The sequence below is a fragment of the Monodelphis domestica genome, chromosome 6 (genome assembly GCF_027887165.1).
Source record: "Monodelphis domestica isolate mMonDom1 chromosome 6, mMonDom1.pri, whole genome shotgun sequence".
NCBI classification, from domain to species: Eukaryota; Metazoa; Chordata; class Mammalia; order Didelphimorphia; family Didelphidae; genus Monodelphis; species Monodelphis domestica.
Genome location: NC_077232.1, coordinates 190,147,858 through 190,169,439, shown reverse-complemented (window position 1 = coordinate 190,169,439; position 21,582 = coordinate 190,147,858). Strand labels below are relative to the sequence as shown.

The window sequence follows — 21,582 nt, the reverse complement described above, 5'->3', positions numbered from 1 at the left end:
GAGTGTGAACAACTACTGATATGGAAGTGTGTTTTGCATGATAATACATGTGTGACCCAGATCAATTTGCTTACTGTCTTGGGGAAGGGGAAGGGGGAGGTATGGAGGGAAGAGAGAAAGGGAGAAGGTTTGGATCTTATAATTTTGGGAAATGTATGTTGAAAATTATTACATGTAAATGAGAAAATAAAATATCTTTGAATTTAAAAAGAGAGAGATGGGTGTGAAAAAAGAGATGTGAATTGCTATAGCTCCCAAAATTCTTGGTCAAATTTCTGATGATAAGCTTCTCTTGAACATAGCTAGGTTAGTTCTCAGATAGATTCAGTTCCTCCTTTAGCTTAAACTAGAAGCCATTCTAGAGAGATAGGTCTTAACTACTTAACTGCTGGCCTTCTGTTGGTCAGTCAACAAACAGTTATGAATTGCCTACTATCACAAGGCACTGTGATGACAAAAGAAAAGGAGGATGAAAATAGAATCCTTTCTCATCCTCTCTCTATAAACTCACTGCAAGCAGGGATTGTTTCATTTTTTTTTGTACTTGTGTCCTTTACACTTGGTACAATACCTAACACATAGTAGGCACTTAATTCATTGCTTTAATCCAAAGGGAAGACTTGATCTCAATAACATTGATTTATATTATAATTATATTCTGGGGCAGGAAAAATGACAAACATGCAAACAACTATATACATACAAGATGTATACAGGATCAATTATATGTAAAGGGGTAGAGCAAAGTACTAGGTTTATCACTTACTATCTGTGTGATCTTGGGCAAGTCATTTAAGCCTCATTTTCCTTATCTGTAAAATTAACTTGTTAGATTTAGAACTAGCATGTATCAAGAGCAAGACAAATCTGAGGCTGATTCCTTATCTACTGCATCTATGATAACACTGATCACCATTATTCTGATAAGTGATGGGAAACCTGCATTCCCTCTCTGAAGGGAACATCTAGCTATGTCTGGATCCTTCTTCTTCACAGTTATGTTTTTGTTCAGTTTTGGACCCTGGCTTTTCCTAGTCAAGACTTAGACAAGAGTAAGAATGCTCTCTTACCAAAGCTTGATGGGCTGGAGAAACCAGCCAAGAGAAAGAAAGAGATCATTTTCTTTAACAGAACTTTCCACTCTGATCACTTGTCATCTAAATTATTGTAAAAGTCTAACTGGTCTTCCTGCTCTCTTCCTGACTTTCAGAAACCCCCAAACCATGCCTCATTTGCTGCAGAATCCTAGAACTTCTCTGATCCCATGAAGCCTCCTCACCCTGGAACATTTCTCACTCTGGAATATCCCTCTTCCAGATTTGTCTCTTTCTTCCATTGGTGAGTTCCTTTGGGAACCTGGATTTTGCGAAGTCCAAGCTGTCTAGCTTCCATTCCCTTCCATGATCTACTCCTAATTTTCTGGACTTCAAAACCATATTCCCACGACTGGTACTCCTGTCCTCATCCTTTTCCTATAGGAGAGCAAGTAGGGATTGTTTCCTTTTTTTGTACTTGTACTTTGCATTTAGTACAGAACTTGGCACACAGTAGGCACTTAATTGGTTGATTTAATCTAAGGGGAAGAACTGATCCTAATGACACTGAGATCTTATAACACATATGGTTTTATGAAGCTTGTCATAGAAGGTCAGGGGTACATTAAGACCATCCATCACTTTTTTTCTGCTGCTGAGGAAGTGGAAAGCTTGGAAAGACCAGAAGACACCTTGACTATCATCCACATGGGTAGTACTGAGAACTTGGCAAATAGAATGGGGAGGGGGACAAGAAATCTCCTCACACCTTAACCCCATCTCATAACCCCTACACTGACACAAATGTCTACTGGCTCCTCCTAAGGTCGAGGAGGGAACATTGGGAAAGTAGGTAAGAATGTAATGACCCTGAACACTCTCCTAAATTCAGCCTGGATTCATTCCATTGAAGGGCACTCCGTATTCTTTGTTATCTCCACTGTGTCCTGGAAGTGGTTGCTTCATGCAGTTTCCTGTCTCTTGTCTTCTCCATAGGGCAATAACTAATGACTGACCACGCCTTCTGGACCCTGTTGCTTCAGAGAGAAAAGTTGGCTTTGACCAAGAGGTGGGGGTGTGGGGAGAAGGTGGGGAAGAGCAGGAATCTGCAGGCAAAATCTGGGAATCTGTGGGAGGTTTAGGCTAGGACCCAGGAAAGGGACAAATAGAGAAAGAGAGAGAGGACAGATTTCTCCACCCTTCTGGTAAGCCAGCCCCTTCATCGCCTTCGGGCTCTCTCAGTGGCTGCTTTCCCAGACTGTGGGCAGCAGCATCCCTGGAGCTCATATAAAAGGGTAGGAAGAGCGTGAGGTACGTGAACCTTGCTTGCTTGCTCTGCAGACAGGGGACAGAAGGGCAGAGCACTCCAGACACTATGCTGCAGTTGTCTTGGCATCCCCAGAGGTTAGCTCTGTATTGTTCCACGTTCCTCTTACTCTTTTCAACATGCCAAGCAGTAAGTGTGACTATCATGATATATTTTTCAGACTTATTTGTTAAGTTTAAATGTAATACTAAATATTTAATAATAAAATCAAAAGAATAATTTTGGAATTGAATCACAAGAAAAAATGTGACCAGAGGATGAAATTCCTATTTTTTTCCCTTCCACAGTATATTGCCACCAGAGAAAACTGCTGCATTTTAGATGAACGATTTGTAAGTAGTGCTGGGTCTCTTGTTTTGTGTTTGCCGGAGAGGGGGCCTAGATGACAAGAAAGCCAGGAGAAATGGCATAGGAGATTACTATTTGGGGGTAACTGGGGTTCGCTCTTCTGGGCTTTTTAAGAACTCTTAGGCAGCAAGGTGCTTAGAGACCTGACCTTTCGTGGTTATCTTGCAGGGTAGCTATTGTCCAACAACTTGTGGGATTGCAGATTTCTTGAACAAATACCAGACCTCTGTAGACAAGGACCTACAGATCATGGAAGATACCTTAAGGGATATTGAAAATATGACTTCAGAATCCAAACTGCTGATTCAGAAGATCCAAATCGGCCAGGCTCCTGATCCAAGACCACAAAGTAAGAATAAGTACAGACCTGGAAAAATAGAAAAGAACATAGAATAGAAAAATAGTCATTCTCCCTTTCTCCTTCCCTCCCTTTAATTTGTTATACTTATACAATCTTTTCTACAGATGTGATCAATGATGTGACTCAAAAGTCAAGGAAGATGATTGATGAGATTATGAAATATGAAGCCTTGGTTATCACGCATGAAAACAATATTAGGTAAGAACTTTGGATTATATGCTGGCTCCTTAGAGGCTATTTAATTGACTTCTTTCTGTCTTCAAAATCTAAAACTAATAATATGCCTGACTACTTCAAATATATCATAGAGGAGAATTTTAATGCCAGGGAAATTTAAACTCTGATATGCCATTCAATAAGGGATATAACGAGAAAAGCAAGATAGTCCCTGTTGCCAAGGAATTTCTATTCTAATGGGGAATACAATACCTAGGAAGCTTTATCTGCAGGCTGGACAGAAAGCTCCCGTGATCCTAAAGGTGCAATGGCAAGGGGGGTACAACAAAAGCCAAAAGTATTTAGGGTTCATCTGTCCTGAGTGACAGTTGCAAATATTTGGAAACCATCCCAAAGCAAAGCAGTCTCATTCTACAGGAAGGGTCAATAGCATTTCCTCTTAAGAGAATGAGGTCCTAGATATGTGGTCTCCGTATGATTAGAACTGAACCCCCTCAGGTTGGACTCCAGTAGATATGCAAATGAATAGAAACAATTAGTAGATACATGAATGCTCTTGATTTGCTGACCAGTTTTCTTGGGAGGAGGCACAGAATAATGGAAACCATGCCAGATTTGAAGTTAAAAAACTTGAGTTTAAGGGCTTGATGGCACATTTCAAAATGGTGTAATGTGGGGTGTCAGATCCTCTCTCTAAGAGTCAATTGTCTATTCTGTAAAATGGAGATAACTAGCATTCACACCACTTTTTTCATATAGTGATTGTGAGGGAAAAATGTTTCATAATTCTTAACATATGACAGAAATGTGAGCTAATATCAAATTACTTGGCATTTTATTTTTATTTTTATATTATGTGGTTATATTTTTATTTTATTATTTCATATTATTCAAGCCTGAAAGACCACCATAGATCTAGAGCTGACAGGGATCTTAGTGATTATCTAATCCAATGCCCTCATTCTGTTTGAGTGGTTAGGTGACTTTCCTAAGATGACACTGATACTAAGTGGTAAATGTCAGATTTGAACTCAAATCTTCTGACTCCAAATCCAGCACCCTTTCTACAATGGTATGCTGCATCCTAGCTTATTGTCTGTGTTGATGCCCAGCTGCTGCCCCTTATGTTCCATTTCTGTTTATGAAGAATAAGATCAAAATGGACACCCAAGGGTCTTTGTTCGTGAAGCAGAATTCTTTCCTTCATCCCACTTGCTTGTCATCTGGGTGTAGACATTTAGACAGAAAGTGTACTCCAGCTTTAATGGTATTTGTTATGCTATTTATTTTTCTACGTGGAGATTAAGGTGCTTCCCTTCAGCCTCATCTATATTGTTTTACAATTATTATCAGAAGAGAAAAAACAATTCTATTTTGAGAAATTCTTGGGAGAGAGCAAGGCAACATTTATGAAAGAAAGAGACAATCATTAGGGTCAAATAAATTGTCTTATTTTTTGTTCTTTTTTGCTTTGTTTGGTTTTGGTTTTTCCTGTAGGTATTTGCAAGAAATCTTGATTTCAAACAACCAAAAGATTCTTCAGCTGAAACAAAAGGCAGTTGAGCTTGAAGCCAAATGTCAGGAACCTTGCAAAGACTCAGTTCAAATACAAGAAACCACTGGAAAGGGTGAGTGAGATAGGGGAGGCAGAGGGCCAACCACAGATCACTCAATGGGCAAATGTTTCACTGCTACCCAAGTTCACTGGAGAATTGGATACAAAAGCAACTGTAATTTGTGGGCTGCTCAGATAGCAAATCTAGAGGGCCCTTTAAAAAAAAAAAACCCTTATCTTCTCTCTTAGAATGAATGCTAAGTATTGGTTCCAAGGCAGAAGAGCAGTAAGGGCTAGGCATTTGGAATTCAATGACTTGCCCAGGGTCTCACAGTTAGGAAGTGTCTGAAGCCACATTTGAACCCAGGACCTTACATTTCTGGATCTGGTTCTCAATTCACTGAGCCTCTTAGCTGTCCTTTAGAGAGCTCATTTTTATCATATCCTCTGCAATCCAGTGATACTGGCTCCTTGCTGTTCACACATGACCTGCCATCTGTTGACTCAGTGTTTTCACTGGCTGTCAACATTACCTGGAATGCTTTCCCTCCTAAGAGGTCCTTGTTCTTTAGCTTCTCTAGCTTTCTTCTAATCTCAGCTAAATCCCACCTTCTATAAGAAGCCTATCTTCCTGCTTAATCTTCATGCTGCCCCCCCCCAAGACAGTCCCCAGTTTATCCTATGTATAGTTTGTGCACACATAGTTATTGGCATGCTGTTTCCTCTTCTAGCCTGTGAACTCCTTCCTTGTATTCCCAATGCTTAGCTCAGAGCCTGGCACAAAGAAGATGCTTAATAAGTATCACCTGACTGGCTCAAAAAAGCATTCTGGTACAGACACTTCCTTCAGGGAATGAAAGTACTGTGCAATTTGGAGGACAAGTAATCCTGACCTTAAGATACTGAAGGCATTCTGAAGACTGAAAGGAATCCAGAGACCATAGAGTCTAACCTAAACTAGAACAAAAACCTCATCTATGATCCCTTGGATAATTTGCCATTTAGCCTCGGCTTCCAAACCTTCAGCGAGAGGATTTGAGGCAGCTCATTTCATGTTCAGAAAAGTCTAATGGTTAGGAGGTTTTTCCTTACACCTACAATGCCCACTGTTGTTCCTAGTTCTGCCCTCTGAGGTCAAGCAGAACAAGTCTAATCCACTTTCCAAATGAGAGCACTCGAAGTTCTTGAGGCCAGTTATTCTGCCCTTTCCCGCCAAGTCTTCCCTTATGCTGTTAAACATTCCCAGTTCTTTTAGCAAATACTCAAAAGCCTAATGCCAGCTCCCTTCCCATCCTGAGTGCCCTCCTCTAAATGAGCTGCAGCTTGTCCTTGTCCTTCCTGGAATGTGTTCCCAGAAAGAAACACGATCTGCAGTGAAATATTGACATTGACTGACTCTGACAATGATTTCCAACAGATTGTCAAGACATTGCAAACAAGGGAGCCACAGTAAGCGGTATTTATTTTGTCAAACCATTGAAAGCTAAGAAGCAGTTCTTAGTCTACTGTGAGATTGATTCATCAGGTAATGGATGGACTGTGCTTCAGAAGGTATGTTACTGTTCTTCTTCCTCCTCTCTATCCCCTCTCCTGGTATTCTTTGTTTCCCCTTTATCCTTTCCCTCCTCCTCCTCCTCCTCCTCCTCCTCCTCCTCCTCCTCCTCCTCCTCCTCCTCCTCCTCCTCCTCCTTCTCCTCCTCCTCCTCCTCTTCCCTCCCTCCCTTCTCCTCCTCCTCTTCCTTTCCCTGCCTCCTCCTTCTTTTTCTCCCTTCTCCTCTCCTTCTTCTCCTCTTCATCATCATCCTTCTTCTCCTGCTCCTTCTCTTCTTCTTCTTCTTTTTCTTTCTCCTCCTTCTCCTCTTCCTCCTCCTTCTCCTCTTTCTCCTCCTCCTCCTTTTCTTCTTCTTCTTCTTCTTCTTCTTCTTCTTCTTCTTCTTCTTCTTCTTCTTCTTCTTCTTCTTCTTCTTCTTCTTCTTCTTCTTCTTCTTCTTCTTCTTCTTTCTTCTTCTTCTTCTTCTTCTTCTTCTTCTTCTTCTTCTTCTTCTTCCTCCTTTTTTCCTTCTCCTTTTCCTCTTCCTCCTTCTCCTTCTCCTTCTCCTCCTTCATCATCATGACCATCATTCTCTTCTTCTTTTCTCTTCCTCCTTCTCACTACTTTTTAAGCAAATGTCAACCCCCAATCTTTACATTTCTTTTATTATCATGCCATCTTAAAACCTCAGTAGCATAGGACTAGAAAGAAGGCTTAACAAGGTTCAGGTTACTATAAGAAGATACAGTCTTCCAAAAGATTCAGTCATGATACTCAAGCGCCAGAATCACCAACGGCTTTTACCAATCTAGTGTAGTGACAAGATCATAGAATTTGGAGCCAATAGATCTACATTCAAATTCCAGCTCTCCTATTTGCAATCTTCCTGGCCTCGGTCAAATCACATTACCTTTTGTGGCCTCCATTTCCTAATGAGTAAAATGAAGATCAGAGATATAACCAAAGTAGGATGACTGGAGCTTCACCTCAGGGCAATGCAATTTGGAGGGTACAAACAAAGTTAACAAATGCAGTAATTCTGTAGCACAGAAGCTTCTACAGTAATTAGTTCCTCTACCAACAACTGACTTTGTCTTAATTATTATGCAATTTTCATATAATGCGTTATAAAATTGATCTGAGGGCCAGTTTTTCATGCTGCTTGCTCTAGGTGAAATGCTTGTTTTGAATCCTGAAGTGACTAGTTATAGCTCTGGACTGGATGTTCATTAAGATTCCTTCCACCCATAATTCCTGTACTGTATTTCCTGCTTCCGATAGTCTAACATGGAAATAGGAACTGGACCCTCTAGTTGTAGTTATTTTATATAAGGCACAGACTGACCCCCTTCCATAAAAACATAAATCCACAGTCTGAGTCCTGACTCATAGAATTTAAGTAATTTATCCATTTAACAATATTTTAAAATTAAGGCTCTCATGGTATTAACTTGTTGGTCACTAATCATCCATTTTCATCTTTGAAATTTTGCTTTTAGAGAGTGGATGGGAGTGTTAACTTCAATAAAAACTGGATTCAATATAAGGAAGGATTTGGATACCTGTCTCCCACTGGCAACACTGAGTTTTGGCTGGGAAATGAAAAGATTCACCTTCTAAGCACCCAGACACAAATTCCATATACATTAAGAATAGAATTGGAGGACTGGTCTGGCAAAACCAGGTACAGTTTAATAGGGGCATCTTAAGGCAAAAGACTCTCTAGAGCAAGTCTTTGTCAGCTGTTTGCCATAGAGCAGCATATGGCAAATAAGCAAGGCAAATACAAGGAGACACTCATCCTTCCTCATAGTAATTGGTATGGTTCTTGGGCTCCTTCATGGATAAAGGACTAGTTCCAGCTAAAGGGCTTAGGGACATAAGCCAATTCTTAACCAATTTCAATTTCTTAAAGGTCCAAGTGTCCTGGAGCTTCCATAAAATCACAATGAGGTATCAGGGTAGCATGGAACATTTTGCATCTTTGTATTTTCCTAATTCCTATAAAAGAGCAGTATTGCTTTGATCAGTTCAAGTCATGGAAAATCTATCTTTATGCATTAAATTTTCTACTTTTTTTGATTTAAAATAGTTTTTAATGGAGTAATAATAATGGAGTAATGGAGTAAAAAAAATTCTGTGTCAAACTGGTCAGTTCTATTGGCAAAAATATTACTACTGTAGTAGACATTTTCTTCTAAAAAATTCCCATTCTTTAAACGTTGCAGGCCAACCAAAACTGAATATTTTATACAAGATTTATTTGAACAGTTTCAGTGGAAAATATCTATTTACCTCCACATCATGGAATTTTGTCCCTTTTTCTCATTCCCTCCTAGAAAAGAATCCCTTTCCCTAATTTGGAAATTCCATGCATTGTTGCAAACATGATTATCTCTATCTTTCTCAATGCCCCTAGAGTGTGCCTGACTTCCAGCTTCCAGCAGGACTTGCATGCCAAGTGAGAGTAATGTCACTATACTCATGTTTGTAGCAAAGACAACACCTTTTGTGACTTCTGAAGTCCACATTTCTAACCAAGGAATAACGTTCTAAATTGACTAAATAAATAAAAATAAAGTCCACATTTCTAAGAAAATAATTTAACTTCTTGAAGAGCTAACAGAGCTAACTCTCTCATTCTCTTAATTTTTCTAAGCTTGAAAAACAAGAAGTATTGACTAAGGAAATTTCCGTGGTCAATTAAGGCTCAGTCCATGTGATGCCAAACATCACAGTAAAAAATTCAGCCAATTTTTCAGCTCTTCAAAAATATCTGGACTTCTGGTATCAGTTTAACAGATAGCCTTGTATACTGTAGGTGCTTAATAAGAGATTGTTGTATTAAATGAAGTCTAGAGTATATAGCTAGATGAGAAATATTTCCTTTGAGGGAAAGACTGCCACCTGGTTGCAGGGAAGCTCTGAAGACGCTGCATGAGTGTTGCCTCTCTCTATTCTGCCTTATATGTCCATTTTTATGTTGCCAGAAACTGAAGAATTATTGAGCATTTCATTTGTAGATACCATGACAACTTCTAGGAATAATGCTGATATCTCCAAAAAATGATGCTCTATATACACGAGGGCTTTTAAAGAAGCTACGGGCCAGGGGTTACTCACAGACCTATTTCCTTTTCCATAGCAAAGCTGACTATGCCATGTTCAAGGTGGGGTCTGAAGCTGACAAGTACCGGTTGACCTACGGCTACTTCCTTGGAGGAGATGCTGGTGATGCCTTTGATGGCTATGATTTTGGGGATGATCCAAGTGACAAGTTTTTCACCTCCCACCTTGGCATGCAGTTCAGTACCTGGGACAATGACAATGATAAATTCGACGGCAACTGTGCTGAACAAGATGGCTCTGGCTGGTGGATGAACAAATGTCATGCAGGCCACCTTAATGGTGTTTACTACCAAGGTATTGTCATTTCTTGTTTCCTGATGCACTCTGCAGTTTTCATGCAAGTCAATGAATAGCAGTGTGTTATCATGGATTTGGAATCTGAGGGCCTAGATTCAAGACCCAACTCTGCTTCTTCCTCTCTCTATGACCCTAGTAAAAGTGCTATAAAAACACTTGATAAGACATTTAACATCTATGATCTCAGGTTCATCCCCTGTAAAACAAGGCTGATAGACTAGAAAAACTCTAAGCCCCTGGCAACTCTAAACCTATGAGCCCATGATCCTATTTTAATGCAAAGAAAGGGGAAATAATCAAGAGATGGAGGAGTGCTTCTACTAGGTTTTTTTTTTCCCTTTTTCTTTTTAAGATCAGCACTGGATAAAGCCTAATGTTAGGCTTGACCCTGTCAGGGGGCATCCAACTGCCACAAAATATCAGTCCAGAAGTTTGTCATGGACTGTAAAATTTTCACCATTAAAATTACTGGTAGTTACTGAACTGCTTCTAAAAGTTGCCCCTTCCCCCATTATATACATCGCCTGTCCTCTCTCTCTCTGTCTCTCTGTCTCTGTCTCTCTCCTTTTTCTCTCTGTGTCCTTTCTCTCTCTCTCTCTCTGTCCTCTCTCTTTCTTCCCTCCCTCCCTCCCTCCCTCCTTCCCTCTCTCTCTCTCTCTCTCTCTCTCTCTCTCTCTCTCTCTCTCTCTCTCTCTGCCTCTTTCTGTCTCTGTCTCTCTGTCTCTGCCTAAGGAGGCAGGTGTCACAGTCTCTTCAGAGGTAGTGGTCAGGTCTTGCCTCCTCTAGATAGTACTAATAACATGAGTATTAATAAGTATTATTTATAATATATAATAAATAAAATAAAAATAAAACAACACTAGTAGCTATAGGGGCTGGGTGAAAAACAGGGATAGTGGTCTGGGATATGGCAATTTCTACTTCTGAGGTATTCTGTAAACTGTAAGACATTATATAACCAAAGGATTAGGGGTGATAAGGACCTTAGAAATCATCTAGTCTATCTGTTTCTACTTATTGATGAGGAAACAGGTCCTAATGTGATATTGTCATAATTTGTGTTTTAGGGGGAACTTACTCAAAATCATCAACTACCAATGGCTATGATAATGGCATCATCTGGGCTACCTGGAAGTCAAGATGGTACTCCATGAAGAAAACTACCATGAAGATAATTCCATTCAACAGACTTTCAGTGGATGGCCAGCAACAACACATGGGCGCATCCAAACAGGTAGGCTCAGACCACACATTAAAATAGACTGTTAAGAAATAATTAGGAATTCTATATATTTTTGTAAAGGTTGTCCTACTCATTCTATAGGGCACAGCAATTCCCTTTTCAATATATTTTCATCTTTCACTTCCAACACTTGTTGATCCTTATTCTCTTGCAGGTATTCAGCCTGAGTTAAAATTCATTACCCACTTTTTGACCATTATATAAACAAATGATGAAATATTTTGTTTGCTGATTTTAAAAATGAAGAGTTGACTTCCAGCAAACACCTATATATTCATAGGGTTTGTAGTTTATATTTGGGTTTATATACATACATGTATATAAAATTTATAGGAAATGTGTATATCTACATATACATCTATAAACACATTTGCATAACTTTGGCTCTACATTTCAATCTGATGACTAAAACTAACCTTAGTGCAAATTTTGGTAATTATTTGTCATCTATATATTGTAGAAGTTTTAAAAATGTATAGGTAATATTTTAAGGTAGCCTGTTTGTATCTGCAATAGCTAATTACTCTTGTTTTCAAAGGAGGAAATTAAAGCTCTTTTCATAATTTTTGCCATAGGGTGATGTTTAAAGGATGTTACAAACATGACAAAAGGACTTTTACCTGAACAGAGACATTATATGGGAGAGTGGACTCGTCATGCCACACATACCTCATTTTCACCGTATTGATCCCCAGGATTGGAACGGAAACAAATATCTTTCTGTGTGTGATAATTTATCTCTGAACCATTTTAATTAAAAAAATTCCTATCTATGACCAAATGCCCAATACCATTCTTTGATCCTTACCCAAAAGCAAAGGTATTTCACACTTAAGGTTATAGATGGCACTCATACTGTAGGTTGGACGTTTTGTGTTACACTAGGGACAGTTGTAGAAAAAGCAAGACACAACTGACTTCCAGAGAGTGAGCAAACAGCTTGAATACTGGGTCAATAAAACGAAACATTGGTAATCAGAAAATGGCAGAAATGTAAGACCTTTGTAGCCATAAGCACATGTCTTGGAGAGCTAAATGTAAACAACTACTTTTATTTCAAGATATTCCCACGAGTGCTAAGGGAACATTGTGCATGGTGTCCTAAAAGTCTTAGTGCGTTTTAAGCTATTTTAAGGGCTTAAAATAAACTAAGACTTTTGGGACGCCTGTATTTAAAATATTGTGAACATTGATGCTATGCCTGAATTTTTGTATTTCATTCTACCTTCTCTATTACTATTGACTATGAGACTGTAAGCTCCATGAGGGCAGGGACAGCGTTGTTGGGTTTTTTTACCTAAAATTTGGTTTCTCCTCCAGCACAGTGTAGTAGGGGATTAATAAATATTTCTAGCATTGAATTCAATGGAATTGACCTGTTTTGTTTTTTTTCTTTTTGCCACATCGGACTCACATTTACATGTTTATGCTCCCGTTCTTTCTGTACCAGAAGGCCGTGTGGTTGTAGATCTCTTGCACACAGAATGTGCCGAGGGAAGAGGCTTGAGGAGTCTCCCTGGCACGTTCTCTTTGCTTTGTCCACGGTACATCTGCTGATTATTCTTTGGGATACCATGATACAGTAGACAGAGTGTGGGATGGCAGCCAGCTCATTACCTACTTGCCTTGAGGAATCTTGGTGAATGTAGCCTTTTCTTTACCCTGTACCCAGAGAGGAGGCGTGAGAATGCTGGAACTCTCCTTTGAAAAGTGCTTAGAGCAAAGCTGTAGGTGACACCAGCATGAAGTGCTTTCCCAGGGTCACCTGGCTAGCACATTCTGAAGCCAGGATTTGAACAGGAGACTTCAGCTTCTAAAACCAGCACTCTGTGTATGAAAACATGGCTCCTTGCTGTTTCAAGTTACCCACTAGCTCAGCGGTTCTCAACCTCTCAATTTGTAGCAATGAGAATACATAATGCATATCAGGTATTTACATTCCGAATCATAACTGTAGCAAAATTACAGTTTTGAAGTAGCCACCAAAATTAATTTTTTGGTTTGGGGTCACCGCAACATGAGGAACTGTATTGCGGGGTCACGGCATTAGAAAGGTTGAGAATCACTGCACTAGATAGATAAATAAGCTGTCATTGTTTGGTTATTTTAGTTGTGTCTGACTCTTCATGACCCTATTGGGGGTTTTCTTGGCAAAGATATTGGGATGGTTTGCCATTTCTTTCTCCAGCTCATTTTACAGATGTAGAAACTGAGGCAGACAAGGCTAAGTGACTTGCCCAGGGTCACACAGGTAGAACTAAGTCCAAATCCCAAGGTAGCCTTGCCTATCATTATAGGTGCTCTGATACTGAATGTATGTGAGCTTCTTATTTATTTTCCCCAGACCTTGAGGACAACTAGGGAGAAGAGCAATATAATTGGCTAAATTCCTAAGAGGATCGATTGTTAGCTGGTGAAACTTCTTAGATTCAGGTTACACATAGAACTATAAGAAGGCAAGTACAATGATCCCTATTTCTCTGGAATTAAACATATCATCTGTGTGAGGAATACCGTGTATGGCAGTGGTGCTACTCACCCAGCATGGCAGGAGCTACAGAAGGAAACTCGAAGTGGATTTCAGAAACAATCTAGTCCAGCTATCCATCATTCAGCTGCTGAGGGGTATTAAGTGACTTATCCAAGGTCACTCAGGTGATACTAAGTATTAAAGGTGGAATTTGAACCTAGGTTATCAGTACCCTTTGTGTGGTCTCTAAGTGATGATAACATCAACTGCCAATTACTCATAGCATTTTTTTAAGTGGAAAAAAGAAAGATGTAAGCTTGAAAGGAGATGAGGAACTAAGGGAGCTGAATTTTCTATTCTGTGGATCAGTGACAAAACCTATCAATTCAGAGTGCAAGGATTTGGTTTTGAATTCTATCTTCTTTTGCTGGACCTTGGGCAAACTGCTCAACCTATTTGACTCTTTGTTTCCTTATCTTTAAAATGAGGGGTTTAAAAGAGATGATTCTCAAGGTCTGATCTAGCCCTGAATTCTATTATCTTACTGCCATATCCTTAACTACAAAATTCTGATTCCTGCTGATTACTCCAATCAACATATGCTATACATGTTGCTTTTAAGCAGAGGAGAAGAAAATGTTCACCTCTAACCAATCAAAAGCACAAATTTAAATATAGTCCACCACTGGTTTTCCACAATATTGGAAGGGAATAGTGTTCCTAATAATTAAAATAATGAAAAATCTAAAATCTTTTTAGATGTAGTTTCAAAGAGCCAACTTGTTTTCCCATCTTCTGATTAATCCTTCACTCTTTGTAAAGATGCAAAGAATTCTGGGGCTTCAGCCCACACAGTTGAACCTTGGAAAGGCTCTTTCTATTCTTTGTGAGTATGATCAGACTCCACAAATGATGAGCTGGCCTGTCAAAGATACAACATGACCTTTAGACAAAAAAACCTTCTTCTAGGGGAGACTGATCAAAGATAAACATGAGATGATGCCAATCTCCTGAACCCTTTCAAGTCCTCAGTTTGAAAATGGAAATGTTGTGTGACGCCAAGATTGTTTTTAAATTCGTGGCATGGCTGACTCAATCTTCTTCTAGCTAATAGTAAAACTTGGTGATAGAAAAGAGGTAGAGGGAAAAATATTTAAATGTTTTCGCTTAAAGAAGCTTTCTTAGTGACTATACACCATCAGGAGGAGGGAGATAATAAAAATTAGTGTAGTCCTAAGTCCAAAGTTGCACCACTCCAATTTAGGTATTATCAAAAAAGCTTAAATTGCAATACTCTATTATCCTTTGATCAAGCAGAATTAATGATTTGATATGTTGAGGACTAATCCCTTTTCTCAGTTCCATTTGCCAAGTGGATTTGGTGAAATTGAAATTAGAAAGTAAATTGCATTCATTTATTTATGCAATCTTCTATTCATCTATTCAGTACATTTACTGGGTATTCTACATGCAAGGCACTGTGCTAGGAAATGATGAAGTTATACAGATTGATAAGACTCAACAATCTCTGCAATTGAGCAAGGATCTTATAGACTAGACTTGTTCCCTCCCTTTATCCACAATTTTATTCCACTATTTTCCAATAATTACTCTTCTCCTTCCTTCCCCATGCTACTGCTCACTAATCTTCCCTCAACATGAATTTCTCCATGTACAACCCCCCCCCCCAAAAAAAAAACACTTCCCACTCCTTTGCCTGACATTGAAGGGCCCACTTGACTTGAGGATCATATTTTCTTTTCTTACTTATCTCATACTGCAACCCTCCAAACACTCTATACTCCATCTTAACTTGACTACTCCCTTTCTCCTGAACATAATATGCACTTTTCCACCTCTGGGACTGTGCTCACATTTTACCCTGTGCCTGCAAAGTCTTCTCTTCCTCTCTTTGCCTGTAGAATCCCCAATCAGTCTTAAAAGCCAAGATCAAATGCTTCTTCCTCCATAATTCCATCAAGTGGTAATTATCCCTTTATCTCTCTAGAACTTATATGACACATTTAATAAAGCTCTTCTGTGCACTTCTACATTATTTTTTGTTACCATTATCTGAAAAAAGTATCATGTCCCTCTTCTAGACACTTAAGTTCTATGAAGGCAGGGACTTTGTCTTCCTTAAAATGTGTAACTTCCTTTAAGAGTACATGCCTAGAAGCAGATACATAGTATTGATTCCAAGATGGAAGGCAATAATTTTTTAAAAAGAGTATATGGTACTTTTTATACAGTAGGTCCTTAATAAATGTTTATGGAACTGAATCCAACCCTTTCTACTCCAATAAAATCAGATTCTGAACTGCTTCTCACACATACAATGCTCATTCCCAACTCCAAGACTTGAAAGGATTCAAATAGTTGATGTTGATTTCATGTTTTTGTCTAAAGATCATAGTCCATATGAAGACAGGTCTAATCAATACCTGTAGACTCCAACCACTCACCAAAGAGTAGCTGGAGCCTCTCCAAGGTCCATTTATCTGGATGGAAGCCTCAGGATTATTCTGGTGGAAGAAATATAGGGACAGGGGAAGAGAGAAGGGAAGGCAATTGGTTAGAAACAAAATAAATCTGAGATCCTAAGACAGTTGAACACCAGATTTTGAGTTAGGAAGATCTGGTCCTGGACAAGTCACTTAAATTTCTGTCTGAGTTTCTTCATATGTAAAGGGAGCTAAAATGAATGAACTTAATCTATGGTGCTTCTTAGTTCTCTATGTGATTTTATTGTTATTGTTCAGTTGAGTCTGACTTCATGATCCCATTTGAGGTCTTCTCAGCAAAGATACTGGAGTAGTCTACTGTTTCCTTTTTCAGTTCATTTTGAAGATGAGGAAACTGAAGCCAACAAGACTAAGTGACTTGCCCAGAGATATACAACTAGTATCTGAAACCAGAATGGATTTTCATTCCTGACTCCAATCCCAGTGCTCTCTCCATTTTGCCATCAAACTTTCCTATCTTTGTGATACTATAGTTAAAAAGATCTATAAAAGAACTAGTGAGAAATTAAAACAAGATGTTTGTCCCTTCCAAATTTCCTTTCCCTTTCAGAATTCTGATTAATTTCTAAGAAAGCTCTATTTAGCCCTAAATGCTAAACTCCTTGGAAATTTTGAACTTTATAATCAACACTACAAGTTATAACCTATGACCCAATCTGTGATCAAGTCTGAAAAACTTTGTTACATTTTGGTGGAAAATTATGGCTTCTCTTGACAAAGATAGGAAGGAATAAATAGATGGATGCATGTCATGGGTGGATGAATGAGCAAATGAATGAATGAAGAAAGTGTTATATACTATTCAGCATGTACAAAGTACTAGGGATACAAATAGAAAAGTAAGAGTTCCTACTCTCAAATAGTTCACATTGTAATGGGGGATATAGCATATATGAAAGATTTTTGTTCCATGTTAGGTGGAAAGGTCTCCATGGTCCTTATATTGTAGCAGCAAAGCAGATTACACACACACACACACACACACACACACACACACACACAAAACACACACACATGCACATATTCATGTATATGTGCACATGCACACTAACATTTATTTATTCCAATTACAAGTAAAAACATTTTAAGATTTGCTATTTTACATTTTTATTTCCAAAACCTTTCCTTCCCTCCATTTCCCCCTCAATGAGGAGGCAAGCAATTTGATAGAGGTTACATATGTGCAGCTATATAAAATATATTTCCATACTAATCATACTGTGAAAGAAAATGCAGACCAAAAAACCTCCAAGAAAAATAAAGTAAAAAACCAAAACTCTATTTCCTTCTGCATTCTGACTACATCAGTTCTTTCTCTGGAGGTGGATGGCATTTTTCAGCATATGTCTTTCAGAATTGTTCTGGATTGTTGTATTGTTAATAGCTAAGTAATTCACAATTGATTATAGTACAAATTGTTTTTATTGTGTATGATACTTAACTTGGTTCTGAGCACTTCACTTTGCATCAGTTCATGTAAGTCTTTACAGATTATTCTGAAAGCATCTGGCTGGTCATTTCTTAAACCACAATAGCAAGCAAAACAGTTGTTAATATTTCTTTATTTCCACTGGTCAATGATGTCAGTTTCTGATGTAGAACCATTTGACAGTGCCAAAGATTTTGGTTGGTGCAGAGAATCAATCCCTGGACTTGGAGTTAAGAAGATGTGTGTTTGAATTCTGCCTCAGACACTATCAGTGTAACCCTGGACAAGCCACCTAAATTCTCTGTCTCTGTTTCTTTATGTAAAATGGGAATAATAATAACCCCAACTATTCTGTATACATTAACATCATTGTGAAGTGTCTCTTTCCATACTCCTTCCATTGTTGAGTTTCTCCTGGAACTTTCATTTTGAGGAAAGACCAAGACCAGCTACCCAGAAGAGTCCTTTAGATCATCATCCTTCCTTCTGTAGATTTTGCCGCTATGCCTCAGCTGCTGTCTCCATTTGCTTCATTATACCATTGATAAGTTCATCCCTAGAACTTTTAGTATGAGAAGAGAACCAGACTATTTGAACATTGCCACATTTCCCTATGCAAGTACTTCTCCCCACCCTACTCTTCTTTACAGTTCTCTTTTTCATATTCTGAAGAATATAAACTCTTTCTAGGAAGAAATTGCATTTATTATTATTTTTGTTCTGAAATATAGTAATCACTTAATAAATTCTTATTGATAATCTCATAGGGTTGTTGTGAGGATCAAATGATATAATGTATCGAAAGTATTTTGAAACCCTTAAAATGCTGTATAAATATTATTTATTATTATAATTGTTATTTATAATAATAAAAAATTTAGTTGAAGAAAACAAGGCATTTGAAGATAAAGTACATGATCCTAGAGCTAGTAAATATAAAAACCAGGATCTGAACCAAGAACCTTGCTTACTCTAAACCCGGTGATCATTTTATTACACCACAGAAATGTCTAACAAATTTGCAAGTGAACATAGTGTAAAAGTTACAGTATTACTAATATTTACTTGCAGATCTCTAATAGTTGTGGCTGGAAAAGCTCAGAAATTTGTAAGAAAAGCTAGGTATATATTAACAGATGATTTATTTACCGGAGTTAACCTAGTATTTGACATTAGTCTACATTATCTTGGATATTTTTGGTGTGCAATCTTTGAATCTTTATTGGCATGCTAGATGCTTTTTACTCTTAGGGTGCATTATGTGTTTTTTTTACTATTTTAAGTAATATTATGGTAATAATAATTATTAAAAAGTAAAAATAATAATTGAAAATATTTTATTTTCCCCTTATTACATGTAAAAACAATTTTAACATTCTTTTTTAAGTTTTAAGTTCCAAATTCTCTCTCTTCTTCTGACCCCTCTCTTTTTCTCTTTCTGCCCTCTCCACTCTTTGAAATGATAAGCAATCTGCTCTAGATTTTACATGGAGTGAATGATATAATTTAACTCTTTCTTAAACATTCAGATGGTAGAGAAAACCAAGGTGGCACAATGGATGGAGTGCTAGGTCAGGAGCCAGGAAGATTCATTTTTAAGTTCAAATATGGCCTGAGATACGTACTAGCTGTGTGATCCTAGGCAAGTCATTTAACCCTGTTTGCCACAGTTTCCTCATCTTTAAAATGAGCTGGAGAAAGAAATGAGAAACCATTCCATTATCTTTGCCAAGAAAATCCCAAACAGGGTGGTGAGAGTTGGACATGACTGCAACAACTGAACAATAAGACAAGAAAACCTGCCATAAAGTTTAAGAACCAGGCCATTCAGTCTGCCATTCTCACTGAACAGAATCGGATTGTGCCATGGTTGTTACTTTTTTTTTTGGGGGGGGGGGATGTTTGTAGATCTGTGGTCTCTCCAGTATGGCCAATTTCATTTGCTGATGGAGACATTGATTTCCATCATGCCTTCTTATCCTTTCTCATTCTCATCCATATTTTCTGCATTACCACATGGTGAGGTTCTGTCCTCCCAAATGAACTGGAGAATCAAAGTAATCAGCTCCACAGCTCAGGTAAAAACTCTGTTTTCCAAGAGGAACAGAACAGTTCATGGTCTATTTTATATCCACAATCTTCACAGTACAAATCATTCCAGGAGTCTTGCTCAACCTCGACATTCCTTTCTGCGCCTTTCCAAATTCAGACAGAGCGCTCCCTGCTCAGTGGTGAAGTGAACATCAAAGTATTCTGACAAGGTCATAGGCTTTGAAAATGTGCTGCGGGAGCATTTTTGTATTGACAATGGTCAGGTCCTTCACTTGTGCTGAATCACAGCTTGGGCTGTAGGACAGGACTCTGCTCTTGAGTCAACAGCCAACATTATTTGTTTATCGAGTTTCTTTGTTTACCTGGCGTTGTTGACTTGGCTCTTTTTGACCTACATAGATGTGATTAGGATGGAGTGGGGGGAAACCCTTTACATTTTCCCCAGTAGGAAAGGGCTGTTTTCTTCATTACCTGAATAAAACAAAGAGATCAAGTTGTATGTTTACCCTGCACTTAAATACTGAAGGAAGTCTCCAGGTGTAATGACTTTTCGTGGCACTGGACCCAGGCTTCCAACGCCGAGAGAGTGGGACTGTCTCTGTGCATCGACTCTTCCACTTAAATCTCCTTCACGCACAAGTGTCTTTGTGCACACTCATCATCTACATCACAGATGAAAGCGCACAAAGACAATCGTCATCCTCGGTTACCGAGAGACTACTAACTACTAAATACTGAAGGATGTACAAAAGGGATGTAGCTAGCACATCAGTAAAAGTTCAGAGATTGAATACCAAGAATATCTAAGATACTGTAGACTAACATCAAACACTATTTTAACTCAGTTAACCAATTATCTGTTAGTGCACACGGATAAGACTTTTGTATGGCATTGAATGAATTGGCTAGATGCCTTCTAGTGTGGAAGAAATAATTCAATCTAATCCAGTTCTATAAGTAGGTCATTAAATATTTATTATGTGTAAGATTTTGGAGATTAAAAAACAAACAAATAAACAACTAAACCCAATGAAGGTAAGCATAATGACAGTAATTCACAGTCCTTTAAAAATATTTTTCAAGTTTTATGGATGTCCCACATTTTACCTCTGGAATCAGGGATCAGAAATGCATTTCATCTGTCCTCAGTTACAAAGATTGGCCTTTGCAACTAACGTGAGTTTGGCTCACATTCTATTATTTCCAAAGCTTCAAGAATCTGTGCTTTTTTAGTATGGGTGTTCCCTTCATTAACACTTCTATATTATGGCAAATAGTCTTCATTAGTTTCTGTAGTTAAAGAATTAATTAATCACCCTAGCCAGGGCAACAAGCATTTATAGTTCTGCATGGTTCCTATTTGGTAGGACCTGCCAGAGTTTTGTTGTTTGTTTGTTTTTTGCTGGCAAAGCTCCAGAAAAGCCAACATTATCCCTATATCATGATGAGACATAGAAATAGACTTTAGTGAAAGTGGATGAGGAATATCTCTATACAGGAAATGCCATGCAGCATAATGGTTAGAGAGCTGGCCATAAAATCAGGAAGAAGAGGGTCAAAGTCTCAACTCTGACACCCATTGGGTAAGTCCTTTCACCTCTCAGTGGCTAGGCAGCTAAGACCAACAGAAATGTCAACAAGTATAAGAGGAGTTTTCTCTACTGGGAGTTTTCTGTAGCAATCCAGACATCCCTATTTCTTTATAAGCAAGATGAAGCAGAAAAATGAAATTAAAGAAACAACAAATATGAGGAATTCAGAGAAGCATGGGAAGACTTGTAAGAATTGACAAAACATTGAGCAAAACAAATGCAAAAAGCAGAACCAAAAGAACAGCATACACAAGATGATCAGGGTCACCCAGCTAGTCTGAGTGCCTGAGGCCATATTTGAACTCAAGAAAATGAGACTTTCTGACTCCAGCTCTGGAGTTCTATTCACTGTGCCATCTAGTTACCCAATATAATACTTACAAAAATGTTAACAACAACAACAAAAAAAACCCAATATGAAATGGCAGCCAAACTCATGTTAGTTGCAAAGGCCAATCTTTGTCCCCAAGAACAGATGATGAAACACACTTCTCATCACTGATTCTAGAAGT

General features: G+C 38.4%; 1 protein-coding gene and 1 non-coding gene across 3 annotated transcripts; both read left to right on the top strand.

Annotated features, from left to right (window-relative positions):
* Positions 1-2,334: 2,334 nt before the first annotated feature.
* FGG (fibrinogen gamma chain) lies at positions 2,335-12,368 on the top strand. Of its 2 annotated transcripts, XM_007496209.3 has the most exons (10): positions 2,335-2,490; positions 2,649-2,693; positions 2,878-3,058; positions 3,175-3,268; positions 4,745-4,875; positions 6,220-6,353; positions 7,833-8,017; positions 9,479-9,756; positions 10,827-10,993; positions 11,578-12,368. In XM_007496209.3, exons 1-10 carry the CDS (start codon positions 2,410-2,412, stop codon positions 11,587-11,589), a joined length of 1,308 nt encoding a protein of 435 aa, XP_007496271.1. In that variant the 5' UTR covers positions 2,335-2,409; the 3' UTR covers positions 11,590-12,368. The 2 variants fall into 2 exon arrangements, with proteins under 2 accessions (XP_007496271.1, XP_016278649.1); XM_016423163.2 differs by lacking the exon at positions 11,578-12,368 and having other exon boundaries at positions 10,827-11,035.
* On the top strand, positions 12,105-12,163 carry MIR7262J (microRNA mir-7262j). Its single transcript, NR_162926.1, has one exon. It is a non-coding gene; the product is annotated as a microRNA mir-7262j (primary transcript).
* Positions 12,369-21,582: the final 9,214 nt, after the last annotated feature.